The sequence below is a fragment of the Bos javanicus genome, chromosome 15 (genome assembly GCF_032452875.1).
Source record: "Bos javanicus breed banteng chromosome 15, ARS-OSU_banteng_1.0, whole genome shotgun sequence".
Classification (NCBI taxonomy): Eukaryota; Metazoa; Chordata; class Mammalia; order Artiodactyla; family Bovidae; genus Bos; species Bos javanicus.
In genome coordinates this window covers 5,744,166-5,767,264 of record NC_083882.1, presented here as the reverse complement: position 1 = coordinate 5,767,264, position 23,099 = coordinate 5,744,166, and the positions used below count along the sequence as shown (strand labels likewise).

General features: G+C 38.2%; 1 protein-coding gene across 1 annotated transcript; it reads right to left on the bottom strand.

The window, feature by feature from the left end:
* Positions 1-10,198: 10,198 nt before the first annotated feature.
* On the bottom strand, positions 10,199-20,595 carry MMP12 (matrix metallopeptidase 12). Its single transcript, XM_061440093.1, has 10 exons — positions 20,437-20,595; positions 19,736-19,983; positions 19,016-19,164; positions 18,581-18,706; positions 14,758-14,919; positions 14,124-14,247; positions 13,176-13,309; positions 12,650-12,809; positions 11,861-11,964; positions 10,199-10,979 (listed from the first exon to the last, which is right to left on the bottom strand). Exons 1-10 carry the CDS (start codon positions 20,539-20,541, stop codon positions 10,876-10,878), a joined length of 1,416 nt encoding a protein of 471 aa, XP_061296077.1. The 5' UTR covers positions 20,542-20,595; the 3' UTR covers positions 10,199-10,875.
* Positions 20,596-23,099: the final 2,504 nt, after the last annotated feature.

The following is a 23,099-nucleotide window of genomic DNA, read 5'->3' as shown; positions in this document are numbered from 1 at the left end:
AATGGCAACAGGACCATTTCCAAAAAATCTGAATCCAAAGTAGGATGATACAACCTACTTTACTAATTTCTCCCAACGTTTCCAATTTTGCAAGTCAAAAGAGTGATTAATCTCCAGGAAATGCTTCCTGTCTTGGTAAGAAGAAAACTGGGGCATTTTTTTTTTTTAATTCTGGAAAAAATGACTGGAATTTACTAGACAGTTTACATTTGTGGGATTGAGAAAAGAAGTAAGTTAACCTGGTAAAAAGTCAGAATTCGGTAGAACTTTTAAATGCAGTTTTAAGAAAAATGTATTTAAAATCAAATGTGATAAGAGATAAGTAAATGCAAAGCTGAATATATATAGCCACAGTCTATACTGTTAAATTCTGTAAAAACAGAAGAAATACACTCTAGAATAAAATTTTTGAGCTCAAAAATTTTTTTGAGCCTTTGATCTAAAATACCTAAATCTGATTCAAACTTTGATTTAAAAGCAGGCAGTTAGTCCAGGTAAGACTCTATCTGATAACTTTCCGCTTTTGTCTTCCTATTTATCATGCTTCTCCATGACTAATCAGACAGGATAGCACAAGATCCTTGCTACCTCCAACCAATACAATCATTCTTCTAGCTATTCACTTGTTTCTCAAGTGTCACAGTTTTAAATGTTTCAGAATAAACAAATTAAGACTGTAGATTTGAAGATAACATTTAAAGGAGAAATATAGAAAAAAGTGACCAAATTAGCTGGGAAGGATGAAAGAAGGAAAAAAAGAGTATAATCTACTAGAGGAGATGATCACTGCATAGCTAATTTTATAAGAAGTAAATAAATTGTATAGGAATTATGAAGAAGGAAAGATATTTTCTTGAGAGAAAGCCTAGGGTAAAGCCACAAATGAGTGAAGACTGAAGTAGTTTGGATGCAGAGGAAAATCCAGGAACAGGATAAACAACCAACAAACTCAAGAAAGTTTAGTGTCTCTGAAAAAATGGCAAAGGGCTGACTTTTTATTGAAGTAAAAAGTGTGTGAACATGAGTAGTGAAAAACGAAAAATGAAGTTGTGGAAAGATATGTTGGGGCCTCTTTGTGGAATGGCATTAGTGACTAAGATGTTTGTTTATTTAGTTTATTTCAGATGTTTACTTGATTTTGTTGTTGATGGAAATCCATGTTTCTATGAAATATTTTCAATTAAAGTTTTTATATTTCAATAAAATTTTGTATTTTTACTATAGAAAATTTTAAATACATAAAAATGTAGAGGAAATTAAATTATTTATGGTCAAGCTACTAGGAGAAAAAATACTATTAGCACTTTACAGTACTTTTTTCTGATTTTTAATAATTGTGTATTCTGTTTTATATCATGCTCATTCGTGGACAATTTATAAAATTTTATCTATTTCTTCTATGAATTTGAATGTCATCAGCCAAAAGGAAGTACTAATAAGGTGAAGTATTTCTTCTTCACCGTGTAAAAATAAAACATGTTGCTTACAGATTTTTTAAAATATACATTTTCCATAGTTGAAATCAGATCATATATATTATTTTTCATGTCTAATTTCCATAGAAACATTCAAACATATTGGTTGAAAGGTGAACTAGAGCAAAAAAGGAAGTTGGGAACAGATATTATCTGCAAGTGGAGTGACTATCTTTTTTATTTATAAAAGCCTAATGACTCAGATCACTCAGCAAGAGTAGTAAATGTGTTGAAATCCATCATTCAGATTCCTTGGTAATGACAATGACTTTTATGTGGCTCCAGGCAACTTGATTTTAGAAAAGGAAGGAGAGCATTTTGTAATATGTTTGGTGTAACAATTTAACTGAGCACACACACACACACAAAATTTGGGGGGTTCTCCAATAGGACGTGTATTTAATCTGATTATAGGATACAAAATATTGCTTGTGAAGCACTTTTTCTCGTATGATGATTAGAGTAGAAGCAGAAGGGAGACAGGTGTGAAAAGGTGCACGGTCCAAGCATAACCCCAAACTGCCAAATCTACCTGACAAGTCACCTTTCAGCTAGAAAACTGAAAACAAACTGAGAAACAAGAACTCTGTTAAACGTTTTAAAGCTGGACCTATGCATTCTGAAATTGCCCGTTTGGGGTCAGTTGGCAGTTGTATGTCTTTATGTAATTTTCTAAGGTGGTTCAGGAGAAATTTAGTAACTCTAGCAAGTCTGAGCATCTCTTTTGGTAACTTGTCCTATGGAAGGTTATCTTGGATGGGTATGAAAAATCTAAGGTCACAATTTCTTTTCTCTCATCCAAAATCAACATGCCTCTGATAGAGATGTAGTTTCAGTGTTTTCTAGCTCATTGAAAAATAAATGTTCTAGTCCCTGATCAGACATTTGAGGGGAAAAAAAATAACTTTGTAGTTCTTTAAAATGACTGCAAGTTCCTGAAGTTTTATAAGATAAACATAGATAAGCCTCCAAATCTTTTTTTCTAATATAGCTTCTCTGACCCTATAAATAGTGAAAAAGTATATTATAAAACAATTTTGTATATTCTAAAGCAATTTTGTTTTCAATGTTATAACTTTTCCTTTTATGTGCCATGTATAGTACATGCTCATTGCAGCACTATTTACAGCAGCCGTGACATGGAAACAACCTAATTGTCCAATGACAGATGAACGGATAAAGCTGTGGCACACACGTACAATGGAATATTACTTAGCCATAAAAAGGAATGGAATTGAGTCATTCGTAGAGATATGGATGGACCTAGTCTGTCATACGGAGTGATGTAAGTCAGAAAGAGAAAAGTAAATATTATGTATTAATGTATATGTATGAAGTCTAGAAAGACGGCACAGATGAACCTATGTCCAGGGCAGGAATAGAGACATAAACATAGAAAATGGACATGTGGGAGTGGGGGGTGGGGAGGGTGGGGCAAATTTGGAGATTAGGATTGACATATATACACTACCATGTGTGAAATAGATAGCTAGTGGGAACCTGCTGTAAAACACAGGAAGCTCAGCCCAGTACTCTGTGACGTGATAGGGTGGTAGCTGGGAGGTCTCAGAGGGAGGGAATATATGTAAATATATAGTTGATTCACTTCACTGTACAGCAGAAAGTAACACAACATTGTAAAGCAATTATGAAGTGAAGTGAAGTGATAGTTGCTGAGTCATGTCTGACTCTTTGAGAACCCCCTGCCAGGCTCCTCCATCCGTGGAATTCTCCAGGCCAGAATACTGGAGTGGGTAGCCTTTCCTTTCTCCAGGGGATCTTCCCACCCAGGGATCAAATATGGGTCTCCTGCATTGCAGGTGGATTCTTTACCAACTGAGCTATCAGGGAAGCCCTTAGTTTGTTGAGATCCACAAAGTACCTTGCTGGTATTTTGACTGAGGCCAGTTGTCTTTAGACTGAAAGTTTTCCCATGTAATGTTTCTGCCAGATAAGCGAGAACACTGCTTCTAGGAGATTTATCTGGTAGTAGTGATGAGCTGGACTAGCAGGAGGAGAAGGTAAAGCTGACTGGCTTACAGGGGCTATTATAATCTAAGTGAGCCGTAAGGAGAACCAGAGGACTGCAGATGTAAGTCCTATATAAGGAAAGAGATGATACAGACAGAAAAGGGACAGGAAGGATAAAAAAAGAAGAAGAAGAAGAAGGAGGCATTAGTTCCATTCAGTCACTCAGTCGTGTTCGACTCTTTGCGACCCCATGGACTGCAGCACGCCAGGCCTCCCTGTCCATCACCAACTCCTGGAGTCTACTCAAACTAATGTCCATCAAGTCATGGATGCCATCCAACCATCTCATCCTCTGTCGTCCCCTTCTCCTCCCACCTTCAATCTTTCCCAACATCAGGGTCTTTTCAAATCAGATGGCCAAAGTATTGGAGTTTCAGTTTCAGAATCAGTCTTTCCAATGAACATTCAGGACTGATTTCCTTTAGGATGGACTGGTTGAATCTCCTTGCAGTCCAAGGGACTCTCAAGAGTCTTCTCCAACACTACAGTTCAAAAGCATCAATTCTTTGGTTCTCAGCTTTCTTTATAGTCCAACTCTCACATTCATACATGACTACTGGAAGAACCATAGCTTTGACTAGATGGACCTTTTTTGGCAAAGTAATATCTCTGCTTTTTAATATGCTGTCCAGATTGGTCATAACTTTTCTTCCAAGGAGCAAGCGTCTTTTAATTTCAAGGCTGCAATTACCATCTGCAGTGATTTTGGAGCCCAAGAAAATAAAATCTCTCACTGTTTCTATTGTTTCCCCATCTATTTGCCATGAAGTGATGGGACCAGATGCCATGATCTTAGTTTTTTGAATGTTGAGTTTTAAGCCAACTTTTTCACTCTCCTTTTTCACTTTCATTAAGAGGCTCTTTAGTTCTTCTTCATTTTCTGCCATAAGGGTGGTGTCATCTGCGTATCTGAGATTATTGATATTTCTCTCAAAAATCTTGATTCCAGCTTGTGCTTCATCCAGCCCGGCATTTTGCATGATGTACTCTGACTATAAGTTAAATAAGCAGGGTGACAATATACAGCCTTGACGTACTCCTTTCTTTCCCAATTTGGAACCAGTCTATTGTTCCATGTCCAGTTCTAACTGTTGTTTCTTGACCTGCATACAGAATTCTCAGGAGGCAGGTAAGGTGGTCTGGTATCCCCATCTCTTGAAGAATTTTCCATCTCTTGAAGAAGGTATGGCATGCCATTAATCTTGTAAAATGGGAAGAACTGAGATTAACTAGTCTATAGTTAAAGGCTTCCCTGGTGGCTCAGATGGTAAAGAATCTGCTTGCAATGCAGGAGACTCAGGTTTGATCCCTGGATTGAGAAGATTCCCCTGGAGAGGAAAATGGCAACTCACTCCAGTACTCTTGCTTGGAGAATTCCATGGATGGAGGAGTCTGGCAGGCTACAGTCCATGGGGTTGCAAAGAGTCGGACAGAATTGAATGACTATCACTTTCACTTTTCACAGTTAAGATTGATTCACAGTTCCTTTCTTTGTGACTTGACAGGTCTGTGCCTAGTATGGAAAAAAGCAAAGATTAAATGAGATCAAGCAATGTTATTTATTCAGCGCTTGCTATAGAGGAAAGTCAGCCACTGAAATTCATGTTTTGGCAGACAAACTCAAAGCAGACAGACACATGGAAAACGTTATGGTCGGGGAAAGGGAAGTTTCCACATGTATCCTGATTGGAAACTGTTGATATGGGGACACTGTAGCTGGGCTAACTAGAAGTGGGCATCCTGTGCTATTGGTTAGGAGGTACATATTTGAATTTTTCTGATTGATCCAAGTTGGAAACAAGACAAAAACGAGAGAGGCTGTCAGTTTCTCAGCAAATGTTGGACATTTGGGATTGTCACAAAAGCTACCTTTTAGCCTCCTAGATTGTCACTGGAGATATCAATCTAGCTTCCTGCACTTACACGCTGCTTTCCTGGGTTGTTTATTGCATATAAAGGGATTGGTTTCCTGGGCAGACTGCTACAGATAATGGGTCAAAGTTCTGTTTTCATGTATAGTTTAATCATTGTCTGTTCTTCTGTTCAGCCTCTCACTGAAAAAGTTGTCTCTACTCTGTGCCATAAAAGAAGAAGGTTTGGAGTATTTGCACTCAGCTGAATTACTTCTTCTTTAGTTCTCCATATATTATTTACTTAAATTCTGGAATTCATAAGTATTATATTCCGGGGCTTAAGTCAGATATCTGTAACCAGTAATACTCATTGCCCTGACAAAGCCATGTAATGGTCCTGGGCAATGCTTTGCCATGGTTAAGACAACTCATCTTCTTATGAGTCATGATTTGTAAATGCTGACACATTTTTGGACAGGTCACATTATGTAAGAAGGACAGAATGAAACTGTATTGCGGTAATAGCTAAAGTAGAGTTGGCTATGTACCAAAGCATGGCTAACTCACATAAACCTACAGAGCTAGTGGTAGGGTGCCAGCTTACTCCCCATTAAAATTATACCATTAGAAGAAAGAAATAAAGATTCTGAACTTTCATTATTTTATATGCTTTTAGGTAATTAAAGCCCATTACTTTTCTTGGAGTGTGTAATACAGTCTTCACTTTTAAAAAAGATATGGTCTTGTTCCTTTGATTGGAAGATTTTCCTCTGCCCTCTCATTTTGCCTAATTTTTTGTGTTGTATTTGTATCAGCTATGTCAGTTGCATTTCTAGATCTTGGAAAAGTGGCATCATGGGGCTCAGCAACATGCTCCCCTCTGGTTACCAAAGCTATGTGCTGTAGGAGTGCCCCTTTCTCTTGTGGTTGGGCCGGCTACTGTGGGCACACTGGAAGGCAGGGCTGGCACAGACGGCTGCGGGGTCTTGCCTCGTGCAGTGACTGTGGGCCTGTGGGAAGGTGGGGTCATGTTCCTTTGGGGCTAGCTGCATAGGCTGGGTCTGCGGGCCCTCTGGGCTGGTGTCAGCTCACTGGTAGGGAGGAGTAGAATAGACATTTTTATTTCTATTTTAAGAATGAAGGAAAAAGGGCAGAGAGAAAGTAAACAATTTGTTTGGTGTCACAGAGCCAGTAAGTGTATATTACAGTTCTGAGAATTGTTTCACCCAAACTTAAGCTCTTTCTGCTTTGCCACTTTGATTCTGTTGACTGATAATCTTTCAACTAAGAAGGAGCATGATCTGATACTATTTGGCTCAATAATTAGGGGCAAGATAAAATAGTTAATAAATTATTAACAGCAACAAGAATCTTACTCCCAGGTTCTGTACTTTTTTTGGAGCAGTCAAGTTGACAAGAAAATATCTTGAGGGAGATGTGAGCATAAATGAAGTTTGAGGTTTGAGAAGTTTTTCCACTTTTTCTCTAAATTCATGACCTAGAACAAAATGTTCCCATTTTATAAACGCATAAAATATTGTTTTCAAAGAAAGGAAAGATTGTGAAATGTGTTTTGAGCCACAAAGGTACTGAATTGTATGTTTATGGTCAGAACTTTAGAGATGGTTGTTTTGATGAGCACTTACGAATTCATGGCCAGCAAGATTTTCAATGGTAATTTTCTGGAATTGGAATATTGACCAGCCTTGGTGAATAAGAAGACTTAGGATTTTGGAATCTCAGTAAAATATATTTACTGCTCACAGACATTTGCCTTAAGTGGGCAGCACAAGTGGAAGATAATTGATAGGAAAGACTGGACTTAGAAAGAGGAGAGGGAAGTCAGAAATTCATGAAAGGCACCTCCAAATTGAAGACCACCAGACATATGCTGGGACAAGAGACATATCCAGGTTTCAGTTTTCAAGAATATGAACATTTGAGAAAGAAAAATTTTGGAAAGGGTTAAGTCCAGGCTAAGATGATGTTAACAACAAATGAAATGCAGAGATTGAATTTAATTTGAAGGCACTACAAACTCTTGTCTCTATTTGTTTTATAGGTTTGAATAAACAACAGTTGCATCATTTCTGCTACCTAATGTGTATGTGAATTTGAACAAATGTTTTAACTTTCCTGAACTTCATTTTTAAACTTGTGAGATCAGGATACTGATACATAGCTTGTAATGTGGGTATAAAGATTCAGTTCAGTTCAGTTGCTCAGTCGTGTCCATCTCTTTCCAACGCCATGGACTGTAGCACACCAGGCTTCCCTGTTCTTCACCAACTCCTAGAGTTTACTCAAACTCATGTCCATCAAGTCAGTGATGCCATCCAACCATCTCATCCTCTGTCGTCCCCTTCTCTTCCTGCCTTCAAATTTTCCCAGCATCAGGGTATTTTCCAGTGAGTCAGTTCTTCCCATCAGGTGGCCAAAGTATTGGAGTTTCAGCTTCAGCATCAGTCCTTCCAATGAATATTCAGGACTGATTTCCTTTAGAATTGACTGGTTAGATCTCCTTGCAGTCCAAGGGACTCTCAAGAGTCTTCTCCAACACCACAGTTCAAAAGCATTTGCTTTCTTTATAGTCCAACTCTCACATTCATACATGACTACTGGAAAACCCATAGCTTTAACTAGATAGACCTTTGTTGGCAAAGTAATGTCTTTGCTTTTTAACACGCTGGCTAGGTTGGTCATAATTTTCCTTCCAAGGAGCAAGCGTCTTTTAATTTCATGGCTGCAGTCACCATCTGCAGTGATTTTGGAGTGCCCCAAAATAAAAATCTTTCACTGTTTCCACTGTTTCCCCATCTATTTGCCATGAAATGATAGGACCAGATGCCATGATCTTAGTTTTCTGAATGTTAAGTTTTAAGCCAACTTTTCCACTCTCCTTTTTTACTTTCATCAAGAGGCTCTTTAGTTCTTCTCTTTCTTCCATAAGGGTGGTGTCATCTGCATATCTGAGGTTATTGATATTTCTCCCGGCAATCTTGATTCCAACTTGTGCTTCATCCAGCCCGGAATTTTGCATGATGTACTCTTCATGGAATTAAATAAACAGGGTGACAATATACAGCCTTGACGTACTCCTTTCTTTCTCAATTCGGAACCAGTCTGTTGTTCCATGTCCAGTTCTAACTATTGCTTCTTGACCTACATACAGATTTCTCAGGAGGCAGGTAAGGTGGTCTAGTATTCCCATCTCCTTAAGAATTTTTCACAGTTTGTTGTGATTCACACAGTCAAAGGCTTTGGCGTAGTCAATAAAGCAGAAGTAGATGTTTGTCTGGAACTCTCTTGTTTTTCAATGATCCAAAGGATGTTGGCAATTTGATCTCTGGTTCCTCTGCCTTTTCAAAATCCAGCTTGAATATTTGGAAGTTCACGATTCACATTCTGTTGAAGCCTAGCTTGGAGAATTTGGGGCATTATTTTGCTAGAGTGTGAAATAAGTACTGTTTTGCAGTGGTTTGAACATTCTTTGGCCTTTCCCTTCTTTGGGATTGGAAGGAAAAAGATCCTTTCCAGTCCTATGGCCACTGCTGAGTTTTCCAAATGTGCTGGCATATTGAGTGCAGCACTTTAACAGCATCATTTTTAAGGATTTGAAATAGCTCAGCTGGAATTCCATCACCTCCTTTAGCTTTGTTCATAGTGATGCTTCCTAAGGCCCACCTGACTTCACACTCCAAGGTATCTGGCTCTAGGTGAGTGATCTCATGTGGTTATCTGGATCAAGATGATCTTTTTTGTATAGTTCTTCTGTGTATTCTTGCCATCTCTTCTGAATATCTTCTGCTTCTGTTAGATCCATACCATTTCTGTCCTTTATTGTGCCCATCTTTGCATGAAATGTTCCCTTAGTATCTCTAATTTTCTTGAAGAGATATCTAGTCTTTCCCATTCTACTGTTTTCCTCTATTTGCATTGATCACTGAAGAAGGTTTTCTTATCTCTCCTTGCTACTCTTTGGAACTCTGCTTTCAAATAGGTATATCTCTCCTTTTCTCCTTTGCCTTTAGCTTCTCTTCTTTTCTCAGCTATTTGTAAGCCCTCCTCCTGAGTTGAAATAGGCTTGACCATTTCTTAGATCTTGAATATATCAATCAGCAATGATGTGAAAATACATAGAAAACTACGAGCGTTCCACAAACCCATAAGTTGTTAGTGATTATGTGCATATGTTAAGTGCACGTATTTTAATATATGTGCAATCCAGAGAGAGCATGTGTGTTAAGAGAAACCTGACGACTGCGATGAAAAGTTTACTGAAGTGGGAAGTTCGCATTTCACTCTTTTTTCTCTCCACGCTTGCGGTCATGCACTGCAGACGGTCCTTGGGGTTGTTTGTGGTCTGGAGAATGCTGTCTAGATTTGAGACCAAAGACTCAGGTGGCTTTAAGCAAGTGACCAAAACAAATATGACGTTTTCCTGTTTCTGGTTGCCTTATCTCTCTTTCACCCCTTTATGCAGTAACAGACATTTTATTCAATAGTGAAAGTGAAAAGAAAGAAAGTGAAAGTGAAATAGCTCAGTCGTGTCCAACTCTTTGCCACCCTGTGGACTGTAGCCCACCTCCATCCATGGGATTCTCCAGGGAAGAGTACTGGAGTGGGTTGCCATTTCCTTCTCTAGGGGATCTTCCCAATCCAGGGATCAAACCCAGGTCTCCCACATTGTAGGCAGATGCTTTACTGTCTGAGCCACTAGGGAAGTCCAACTATTATTTAATAGTAGGTCCAAAATTATTTTCAAAACACATATTCTGTTTTTAAAGAAAAAAATTCTTAAAAACCAAGTACTTTCTTTCAAGTTTTTATTTGAGCAATACATATATTATAAAAGATAACAGAAAAGTCAACACAAACAATAGAATAAAATTATATTATCACCATAATTATATGATTTATTTATATATTACTTTCGTTAATTGTCATTTAAAAAGTTCTAAGTATAGTCTACTTTTGTTGTTGCTGTTCAGTCACCAAGTTGTATCCAACTCTTTGCGACACCATGGACTGCAGCACACTAGGCCTCTCTGTCGTTCACCATCTCCCAGAGTTTGCCCAATACATGTCTATTGAGTCGCTGATGCCATCCAACTATCTCATCCTCTGTTGCCCTCTTCTCCTTCTGCCTTTACCCCCAAATAATTAAAATACCCTTGCTGAAACATACAGTGGTTACAGAGACTAATCATTACTTGACTTAATTAAGCCAAAGAAATAATTAAAATTGGTCAGTTGAAGGATATTAGGAACCAAGATATTCTTTTGGCCTTTGAAGGTATCTGTTCAGAGTTCAATAAAAACTGACAATGAGCATTTTTAAAATCAAATAATCTTATATATATTATATAATCACTTGCCTATATAGTCATTTATCTGTGGTTCATAGATTTTACCTTATGATAACATATCTCCATACATGGTACTGGGCACATAGCAAGTATATAATAAATACTTTTTAAACTGAAGTGAACTGACAAACACCAGTAATTATATCATTACTTACAACCTAGCACAGTACTGCTTTTTAGACTTTCAACGACACGTTGGGCTAGGACATTATATTTAAGTAATATAGAGCCTTGGAAGAAATAGTAGTGTCCTAAAAATGAAAAAAAAAAAAGAAATATTTTAATTCTCTGATTGCATTCTTAAAAAAAAAAAAAGATAACCTAGATTAAACAAGATCAAATTCAGGATTATGAAGTTGGATTTCTTGATTAGATATCCTGCCCTCAGATATCTACCTATTACTAGTCTTTTCACCATAAATATCTTTATTATCATTAATGAGAAGTTTGTTTGGTCTTTAAGACTGACTCTTAAAAATGTAAATGTTTTTGAAAATTCACACTCCAGGTGGAGAATTCAGAATGGAAGAGAGGAGAGTGAATTCAGGTAGGGTGCATAGAAGTATTGATGGGGAAAGTAAATAAAACATGGGGATAGGAATACAACCCAAAATATCTTGACCCAAAGATATCTTGCTTAGCCTGACCTTGCTGGAAGACATTCATAAACACAAATTCAAATAAATTCAAACTTCTTTCATCCCACCCTGAGACTCAGTCCATGAGAACCCATGAAGGGTGGAAGGGACTGAAAGGAAGTTAAAGAACTCAGGACATAAAAATGTGTAAAAGATTCCTGCTTGCCTTGACTGCTATCCGCTTGCTTACGTATACTGTGAAGCTTGACGTGATGGAAATCCCAGAGACTCAGACATATGAAAGTGGCAAGAATTATCTGCTCCCTGTCTGATAGACCACCCTAGTATAAATCCATCATTGATGCCACCTCACTCTTTCTTCTGGCCCACCTATTCTGAGCCAAAAAAATTGCAGATTTTCTCTCTGTGGCCTTTGGAGAACTGCAGAACTTTCTCTTCCAATTTGGAGCCCTTTTCTCTGATCTTGAAGACTCTATAATCCAGTATTTTAATAAGGGTTTTCCATTCTTTTCATGGTTTCCCAATCCACTTACTGTTGTAATAGAAGACTGCATCAATTTTGGGGCCAATTCCTGGGAAGTATGTAGTAATCAACTTGGGATAACCAGGGTCCAGGAATTGTCTCCTCTCATCATACCTGAGCAAAGAAATAACCAGCAGAAACTACATCAAAATATGGATTTCATGACATTAAGCTTGATATTTGATGGTTATGAATCACAAAACCTGCCTTATTCTCTTCTGAAAGAGTTTAAACTGTACCCATAGGAAAACCAAGGACCTAAACCATGCACAGTTTAGGACTCAAACCCTAGGCTTCTTGACTTCCAGTCAAGCACTCTCCCCGCTCTGCCAGAATGCTTCTGCCCATGCTAGAGCCTGACTCTCTAACTTCCAGCTAGTGAAGACCTGGAACAACCTGCTGTCACTCACAGCATGGTTCCCTCATTCTGTCTCCTTGGGGTCCAACATTTCCAGAAAGGAATCTGAAAATGCATACGCCCTGCAAACTGACTGCAAATACTAGGTCTCATACATCGACACCTCTCTTTTTCAATTCATTTCCACTGTGATTAGTAACATGACATTTTATTTAAAGTGCTCCTTTTAAAACATGTATTGTCATTTCCTATCATAAACCAACAGTACAGAGAAAAGAATTAGGTTGAAAACAACTGTTCCAGTGCTATATTATCTTGATCCCTCTTGTAGGAAAATCAAGGGCTGTTTAAAATTTAGATTAAAGGCTGTCTTCTGAAAAATCCCATTCCCTGAGTGTTTCACAAATCTTAGGGGTCAAATCATCAACCGTTAAAGCTCACCTCCAAAACTTGTTACCTACAAAGAAGTAGGTCTTATAGAAAAGTGGGTTAAAAACAGCTGCATCAATTTTTTTCACTGAGGAGGGGAAGCCCAAAGAATGTATGCTCTTGGGATAGTTTAACTGCGGTTTCAAATTGTTCATTAACCAGTACTTGTCATCTGTAAAGACAAAGAGAACGGGTAGATTGTAATCATACGGAAAGAGTAATAGAAATACTGACTCAGCACAAGAAACATCATTCTTATTTCATAGATTCAAAATATATTACTCCTGTTCTTAAACATGGTTTACCTTCTATAGCTCTGTATTTTTTTTCCAAAGTATTATCTTATATTTCATAAAATTTGCAATAAGCTTTACATATTACCTAAGTATATTTACCCTATTTGGGGCTATATTTCAGAGCCTCCATTAATAAAAATCTGGAGTGCCTTTTTAAAAGTTCTTTAAATGTACTACTATTTCCTTAATTTGTTCTGTTCCTTAGAAGTAGACTCAATAGCAAAACTAAACATTGGAATTACCTTTAAAAAGAAAAACATGACTTCTGTCTGCAATTTCATAAGCAGCTTGAATGTAAGACGGTAGGTTTGGACCTAAAGAAGAAATTAAACTAACGCTGGTTTTTGGACTCTCAGCAAGCTTCCACCAGAAGAACCTGACAAGAAACATTTAACACATTAAAAGATCTCTGTAGACCAAAGAACCATGAAGAGGGAAGGACCTGTGAAAGAACTTCATGTTTCTTTCCAGCAGCTTCACATTCTATTCTATGGGCATTTGTGTAGGAGAACCACACGCAGAGGATTTTAATCACCTCCAATACTAGCAATGATCTTAACAGGCAGACTGGCATATGGAAATACGTGGAGCTTGGAACCAAGGTATCCAGGTTCTAGTCTGAGCTCACAGCCCAGGCGCCAGTTCTGTAACCTAAAGGAAGTCAACTCAACCTCAAGTATCTCAGTTCCATAAACTCAATAATGGGGAATATTTGTTCTGTCTATCAAATACTAATTTTCTTCACTGCCCCACCCATCCAATATCTGGTTCAATATATGTTCTAAGACAAAAACCATACATCATCCTGGAATTCTCTTTTTTATAATCAAGAATCGAGTCTGGTACTCTGTCACAGCTTTAAGTCCAGATTTGACCATCTTAATTAAAATCTATCAGTATGATTAAAATAGTCTGACATCCTTGCTACCTGTTTTATCTGTCCCCAACCCAGATTCTTGCCACAGATCCATTTTTACAGCTCAGTTTTCTAGTTAAAACAAATATAATCACACTGCTCTCCTGCTTCAAGATCCTCAAGATCTCTCCATTGCCTTCAGAATCAAGTCCAAGTTCCAACTCACAGATTTTATCTACTTCATTTGTAAATCACGTTTCACCATTCTCTCTCACACACAAAAAAATCTTAGGGATCAGCCTTTAATACTTGTTAGATGTGAAAATGATCTTACCAGTCTTTAAAGAAAAAAATTTTATCTCCCACAGTAGTAACAGCATCAAAACTCATATTGGGGTCACAAGCAGCTGGGTTTGTATTGTCAGGATTTGATGGAACTTGGTGTTTATCTGGACGTCCTGAAAGTACATTTCAAGAAGCATTAGAAGAAAAAAAAATGCCTTTTAGTTTTTAAGATGAAGAAACACTCTTTAAAACATTCAATGTTCTTGATGAAAAATACTTAAAAAGCAATTTATGTTTTCTATAACATTCACAGGAATACAACAAATATTTTTCCCCTTCCATGTGGTTGCAACATTGTAGAGAATAAAAATCTGATCACTCTGTTCTCCTGTTCTGGTTAGATTATTTGTCCATATACCTTCTTCAAAAGACAATGGTATGCTGGATGGGAAGAACAGATTTCAGACCAGAAGACTCAGGTTTTGCCTCTGGCTCAGGCATTAACACGCTAGGTCCCCTTGTACTCATCCATAAATGAAGATAATATCTATGTTGCCTATACCTTACAGAATTTTCATGGGGTTCAAAGAGAAGATAAATCTTAATGTTTATCCAAATGCTGATAGTATGAGATTATTCATGAGTATCTTTATTTGGCAAAATGGTGAAGAAATTCAACTCACCATAGAGAGACTGAATGCCACGTATGTCATCAGTAGAGAGGCGAAATCTCCTGTAGTCAACATCTCTGTAGCTGGGAAACATTATGGCACGTGTATCACTGGAATGGTCAAGACCCAAGGAATGGCCAATCTCATGAACAGCAACTAGGAACAAGTTTGGGCCTAAGAGAGAACCAGTGAAATCTATTGGCACCTACAGAACAATGACACAACATCTGACACCGTGAAAAGGGAAACTTTTAGAAATATCTCACTTTCCTCCTTCATGAGCAAGCTTTTTCAGCCTTGGCACTGTCGACATAGGACAGACTCCTCTTTGCTGTCAGGGTTGTCCTGTGCATTATGGATCTTTATAAGTCTCTAGTTTTACCGTTGAATTCAAGTAGCACACTCCCCTCTAGTTTTGACAACCAAAAAAATGTTTCCACATATTCTTTTTCTTTTCTTTTTATTGGGATATAAAGTGAAAGTGAAGTTGCTCGGTCATGTCCGACTCTTTGCGACCCCATGGACTGTAGCCCACCAGGCTCCTCCATCCATGGGATTCTCCAGGCCAGAGTACTGGAGAGGGTTGCCATTTCCTCCTCCAGGGGATCTTCCCCACCCAGGGATCGAACCCAGGTCTCCCGCACTGCAGGCAGACTCTTTTCCATCTGAGCCACCAGGAAAATAGTCGCTTTAAAATATTGTGTTAGTTTCCGCAGTACAATGAAGTGAATCAGCTATATGCATACATATGTCCCCTCCCTCTGGGAGCTCCTTCCCATCCCCTCATCCCAGCCGTCTCGGTCACCACAGAGCACCAAGCTGAGCTGCCTCTTCTATACAGCAGGTTCCCACTAGCTGTCTGCTTTACATGTGGTAGTGTATGCCTCTGGTTAAGGACTGCTGCACTCTCAAATGAAATATGTTCCATTGTCAAAACTTCTGGAATAACTCACAGCTGTGTTCATTGCTCCTAAATAATTCTCAACTCACATGACCTTGTTCTGCTTTTCTCTTAATCAGGCTTCAGTGGATATAGAAAAGTCTTTGGTAACCTTCCTTTACAAAGCTCAAATCTTAAATCCATATTAAGGTACGGTATTGTGAGTCACTGAGAAAAACACCACATTATGTCTAATACTTACACAACCAAAAGGAAGTCATTTTGTTCTCTATTTTCAGATGAGGATATAGTATCAGCAAGATTAAATGACAAATTAAGTGCCTGAGCCAAGATTCACATCCAAATTTCTTGGCTCTAAAAATTTCTTGGATGACCCTTTTCCTAAACATGATTCCCAATGAAATCAAAGAGACTATATTTACACTTTAGACATATTTACACTACCACATTATAGTTATAACTGTTATTTTTTTTTTTTCTGTATGTCCCAAAGGCTGTATCTTTGTAGGTAAGAGACAAGGGTGTGCCCTTTCTCTCAGATTTCCTAATTCTCAGAAGATTTGAAAATTCCTGATTTTTTAAAAAATCACATCCTGGGCCATAAAGCTAGCCTTGGTAAATTCAAAAAATAGAAATCATTCCAAGCATCTTTTCTGACCACAATGCAGTAAGATTAGATCTCAATTACAGGAGAAAAACTATTAAAAATTCCAACATATGGAGGCTGAACAACACGCTGCTGAATAACCAACAAATCACAGAAGAAATCAAAAAAGAAATCAAAATTTGCATAGAAACGAATGAAAATGAAAATACAACAACCCAAAACCTGTGGGACACTGTAAAAGCAGTCCTAAGGGGAAAGTTCATAGCAATACAGGCACACCTCAAGAAACAAGAAAAAAGTCAAATAAATAACCTAACTCTACACCTAAAGCAACTAGAAAAGGAAGAAATGAAGAATCCCAGGGTTAGAAAAAATAAATAAATAAAATAAAATAAAAAATCAAAAAAAAATAAAAAATCTTCATTATAGTCTAATGCCTTCATTTTTTTCTTTCTTTCTCTATGGAAAAAGGAAGCTCAGAACTGACTTCCCAGGGTCACACACCATTTAGCTACAGAGCCTGATCTTGAAATAATCTCTAGAACCCAAGATGAGCAAAGAATTCACACCTCTCTGAGGGATCTCTAAGAATACAGATCCTCCAAGCACTCCCTGTAACACACGGGTCCAGTAACAAAATCAGAGATGCTTTCACTTCTACCAAACAACGAGAAAGAAGACGCAAAGACTCATTCTCTCCACTCTGCGTAAGACTGGGAAGAGTAAACAAAACCTTTTACAATTTAGCCTAAACCTGAATTTATCTTATTCTCAATTCCTGTACTACTTGGTACAAAAGATCGCTACTGGTTCTCACCTCAAAATAATGGATTTTTGTTTGTGTTCTGTTTCCTTTTAGATTGTGTATTTCTCAGTGGCAAGACTGTGCCCTTTTCATTTCTGAATCTAAGCACCTCTATCACCTAACACCCTAATAGAAACTCAGTAAAGACTATGGGAATTGTTCATTTAATTTACTGTGTCAAAAAGAAAAAGAATTTACTGTATCACAGTTAGTCAAGAATAAGGATTTTAAATTAGGATTTTCATAAATAATTCAGTCTTTTGAAAGCTTAGAATTAAGCAAATTAAAATAAGGCAACATGGACAAATAGAAAGTATCCATTGTGCTAAGATAGGACCTAGGAAATAAATGGTCTGGTCCCAGCTTTTTCACAAGGTAGCCTCTAACCTTTTCTTTTCTCTATCTGTAAAGGTCTGTATTAAATGACTTTCCTAAGTTTCTTTAGAATTTTAAAAATTCTCCAGGCTAATCAGCACCTTTCTCCTGTCAGATGAAAAGATTACAAACCCAAAATGCCTTTGGATAAAATTTGCACAAATTTAACATATCTACTGAGGATTTGAGGCTCAGCCAGGACCTAATCATTTGTCTTTTGACAACAAAAAAAAGTTATCTTCTTAATCAAAGGTTTCATAAGCCTTAGGCCATGTGTCAAACTAAAACAAATAGCCTTTCTGGTCTATAAAAATATTGCCATCAATGCAAGCAATGTCAGCTGGGGGTGGAGATGATGGTGCTGAGTAGAGCATACTCTTGATGAATTTCTCTTTACTTCCTTTCCATATATAGTCAGTCATAGAGTCTAGAATCTCCAATAGGAATATTAAGAAAGCTTCCCATGTGACACCTTGGATTTTCCAGTGGATAGTGACTTCTCCAAATAACAGGGGATGTTCGTTACCCTCATCCCCCAACTGTCTGGGATGGATGATGAGTTTTATCCCCTCTGTAAGTACACACAAGGTATTAAATGATCAATGGGGCATTTTGAAATTTTTATCCCCAAACCACAAGAGACTACCTGACCACATAACCTTGTATTTCTTTATAGAGATCTCTAAATCCTCTAAAACTTCATCTTTTTATGCCACTCTGAATTTAGGAAATTGTTGGCATATAATGAATCATGGAAATGATCACACTGTTCTAGGATTTTTGGCATATACAGCATTAGTATCTGTATTTCTTTGAGTTTATGGATTGTACTGCCAAAAACTGATCCCCTAAATAATGGCTTTTTTCTTTCCATACTATGGTTCTTAAGGTTCCTGAGTGTATACAAAAAAACTAGTTTATCCTCATAGATTCTTGGAAATGAACTTTAAAATAATCTAGTCCAATATACTCCATTTATAGAGGGTGAAGTGGAAACAGTGCTACAATTTTATTCAGTGTCAAAATTGTAATCAGAAAAAGTTTTCCTGTCCTTATAATCCTTTCTCAGAATGTGGCCTTTCAAAAACAGGATATAACTTAGAATTTGTTAGGATTTTCTAATTCTTTGAGGGCTTGGGGAGCCTACCTTTGTGTCCTTTAGTCCAGGTTTCAGCCTCATCAAAATGTGCATCTCCTCCAAGACCAGCTCCAGGTGCAAAAGCATGGGCCAGGATTCCCCACGGGCCATCGAAAGAATAGGCGTCTCCATGTTCTTATTTTTTAAAAAAGAAAAAGCAAATTAGTCTATCTACACATGTTATGCGTGTATGTGTGAGTGTATGCTCAGTCATGTCTAACTCTTTGTGGCCCCATGGACTGTAGCCTGCTAGGTTCCTCTGTCTATGGAATTTTCCAGGCAAGAATACTGGAGAGGGTTGCCATTTCCTACTCCAAGGGATCTTCCTGACCCAGGGATTGTACTCGCATTTCTTGCATCTCCTGCACTGGCAAGAATATTCTGTACTACTGTGCCACCTGGGCACGCCAAAGGAGACAGATGACATAAGTCCAAGTTCTCTACCTCGAAATGCAAATCGTATCATGATATCAGCCTCGTTGTCATGAACCTTTCTGAATTTCAGGGGAGTCACATCACTCCATACTTGAAAAGCTTTCTGGAAGGCATCGTCAACATCTTCAGGCTTCAAGTCAGGGGTGTAATTGTTGATTCTTTACCAGCAGAACAAAAGAGGAAAATACATGGAAACCATGTGTCAACTTTGTTTTATTACAATACTTCATTTCTGCTAGCATCGTTCAAGAATGAATCATTCCATAAATCAGTAGTCCAGATGAGAAAAACCTGCTTCATCTACAGAAATATTTATCCTTGGGAACTTTACTTCTTAAACAGAATCTAACTTGATTTCTACTCACTTATTTACAGGTCACCATTATGAAGGATTTACATTTGTAGAGGCTTATGCCTTTTACCCCTGCTCCCAGACTTCTTCATTTATCCATCTAAATAGTCTATAAAGCTTTCTCTTGCTTCTTTTTAGATTCAGCTTCATTCTTCTTTTACGTATGGCTTTCCTACTCTGTTCTGGACTTGCAAGCCCAACAATTCCATTGAAGGAACGGTTTTCCCTTCTAGAGACACTATTTTAACACAGGGATAGTGTTAATAATTGAGGGATGCTTCCTATCTACTTCCAGATTTAGAGCTGTGTCTATTTGGCTCAAGTTTCTAGAACACAGACCTAGGGGAAAGTAGAAAAATACTTGGCTATGATGTTACCTGTAGGTGATAAGACGTTTCTTCCAGGCTGGCCGCCCTGGAAATACTCGGAAATTTTTAACATCCGGCACTCCACATCGAGGTCTGTGCATCATGTCCAGAGTAGATGTGTCCAATTGCCCAGTCACTTTTAGCCCAAAGAATTGCTGCATTTCCTGAATTTTATCCTCCATGACGTTCCTATTGACTTTCATTTTTGTCATTGGAGTTGTTTCCATCTCAAGGCCATAAAAGTTTGCCAAATATCTCTGGAAAAAATACATATATTGATACATCATTATATAGAAAGGTTTCTGTTGGGGCTCTGTGTTTATAACTTGGCTGCACACTGATACCTTTTTAAGGCAAGGGTTTAGCCATTTTGGAGAGTTAACTCAGTTTTTCTGAATCTCTCACGTATATGGATATTATGAAACTTTTGTTTGATTTTCTCTTGTTAATCTGTCTCATATCAATTTAACTTTTAGACCAGCCAGAAGAATCTAGAAAAGTAGAGGAAAATTTTTTCCTCCCAGACACTTTTTTCTTACATTCCTCTTCAGCAATAAATAAATAAAAATAAGACAACAACAAAACAGTGCTAAAATCCAATGGCTCCCTAAAACAGTTTTCAACTAGTACTTTCAGGATAAAACAGGTCAGTGAAATAAATCTTAAAGACAAAAATCAGGCTAGATAAATTCTATAGTGCCAGTTCTTACTTGAGCGAATGCCACGTCATTTTCTTCAGGGCTTGGATAGTCAGTCAGTGGGGCAGCTCCAGAAGCAGCGACCTGCAGAGCTAGTATCAACAGAAGAAACTTCATTCTACACTTCTTCTGAACAGCTTAGCCCAATGTACCCTGTTCCTTCCCAATGCAAGTTCCTTAAATGAGTCTCTTTATATAGCCCTTAGGTCAGGCTCTGCGAATACGAAATTCTTTGTGTGACTCACAGTTGATATCATCCTTTGATTTATCTCAAAAATAAATATGACCTTATTCTAGGACCAACAATGGGTCGATTAATATCTAACCCATCCATGGATCAATTGACATCAGAGATACCTCACTCAGACAATTCAGAGTACATTTCTTCAAAATAAATAAGCTCCAACTTCCATCCCCCTTATAAAATAAGGTATTGTATGAGAAATAATAAACATCTATAATATTAAAACAATTTAAAAATGCATTTTTAGGGAGTTCTCAACTTTCACTATAATACTTTCCTCATATTCCTTAGAGGTGAAATAATCTTTTTTTAAAAAACTAAATTTAAGAAGTTAGATAAATAAAATTATTTTGCTAGAATAGAATACTCTGTAAGCTGAATCTAACTCCCTAGAGACCTGGTGTAGAGATTCCATGTTTAGAAAGGGAAAGTTTATAGCATCATGATGTTTTGATGTTTGTTCTCTGTGTCGTACAGACGCAGATCTTACTTCTATAACTTGAGATCTTTAGGCTTCTAATTCCAGCTCTGTAATTGAGGAGAGAGATTCCAGGGGCAAATTTCCTCACATCCTTCACGTTGGTAGCATGAAGATCAACACTTCAACTTCGGAAGGTAGCAAAAGTTTGCCTCTGGGATCTCTCTATCTCCCCATCAACTCCGCCTCCTCCTTCCATGACTTAATTGTCCCATTAACACAGAATCTGCCTCTCAGTCAATAGCGAATGTTTGAAGACTGAAAGCATTTATGACTCAAGGAATAAATTCCAAAGGTAGACGTGCAAGCGATAGGGTTGCCTCCTGACTCTATATGAAGAGTCTGGGGGAGTGGAGAGTGCACTGAGAAATGGAATATTTCCTGCCTTATCAGTAGACAAGGGTGTCACAGTCATCAGGGATTGCAGCCCTCCTTTGTGAGCTGGTGAGCTCTAAGGTCACTCAGGAAGAGGAAGAATATTTGTGATCTAGCAGCCATCAGACTGCAGCCACTCCCTACAGTGAGCCCCAAGGGGCACAGGATATGAAAAACACAGGACCCTGCAGACTGCAGCCACTCCCCACAGTGAGCCCCAAGGGGCGCAGGATGTGAAAAACACAGAATCCTGACCCAGATAGCTGAGAGGCCTACAATAGGAATGATTTTAGTGAATCCAGACTCTTGCATCTTTCCACACACAGACAAGCACTAAGTTCCTTAGCTTGGTATATCTGATTTTCTTTCATTAGCAATGATCTTCTGATGCTCAGACTGCCTGCCCTTTGTTGCAAACCTTCTGTGTAATCTGGCTCCTTCCCTCACCTCCGTGGACCAGTTCTCTCAGGATCACTTGAGATGCTGTCTCCCAGGCTTGAACACCTACCTAAAAATTCCCGCCAAATGAAACATAACTCTCAATTTTTAGGTTGTGACTACTTTTTAAGTTGACAGCACAAAACTCTGTGCTGTGATTCAGTCACTGCTCTGACCCACCTTCAAGGCCTAGGGAAACGCTGGCTGCTCCCTAGGATCTCCCTGAGGCTATGGCCCCAGGTGAATGGTTTCCTTCTTAAATGGGAAGCAAAGGGGGTCCTCTACACTGTACCTGGTATCTACTTTCAAACTCTGCCTTTCTCAAGCTCTGTGATTTAACCTCTGGGACTTCTTGGTTTTTTTTTTTTTTTTCGGTCATGCCATGTGGCTTGGGGGATCCTAATTCCCCAATTAGGGATCAAACCCAGCACCCGGCAGTATAAGGGAAGATTTCTAACCACTGAGCCACCAGGGAATTCCCTCAGGCATTTCATTTGAAAATGAAGATGATAACTTGTGCTTCCTTATGCTTTTGTGATGATTAAATGAGATGATGTTTAATAAATACAACGCATATTACAGGCACTCATTAATATTCATTCTTTTTGCCTTGGCCTCAAAGGACATCATTCATTGTAAGTCTGCAGCCAGACGTGGCTCTAGGATTCATGAAGAGGAAGATAACACAGAAGAATTGTAAGGTAATCTTTTCTGTATTGAATTTAACTACAGAATTATAAGAGGAGCCTGACCGTTAGGCTATAAATCAAGAAAAATGGGATTTATTAGAAAATATGGGAGCATTTATTTCTCCACCAGCAGACCATTGCCCAGTGTGGGCATGGACAGTGTGTCCATGATTGTCCTCCTGGTGCCCAAACCAACCTGGAAGTTAGTAGGTGCTCAATAAACATGTGTGAGGGAATCGAGCTGGAGAACAGTGTCTAAAGATATGAGTAGTAAGTTTCCTTCATGGGAGCAATCATTACATAAGAGGATATGCTCCTAAACTTCTCTGAAAGCACAAACTGGTCTCATCCACAGCAAGAAAAAATCCAGTTCTTGGAAGACTTTTGAGAAGTCAAGAAATGTAGGATGTAAGATGCATGGTTAAAATTACCCAAGATACAAAGGAACTGA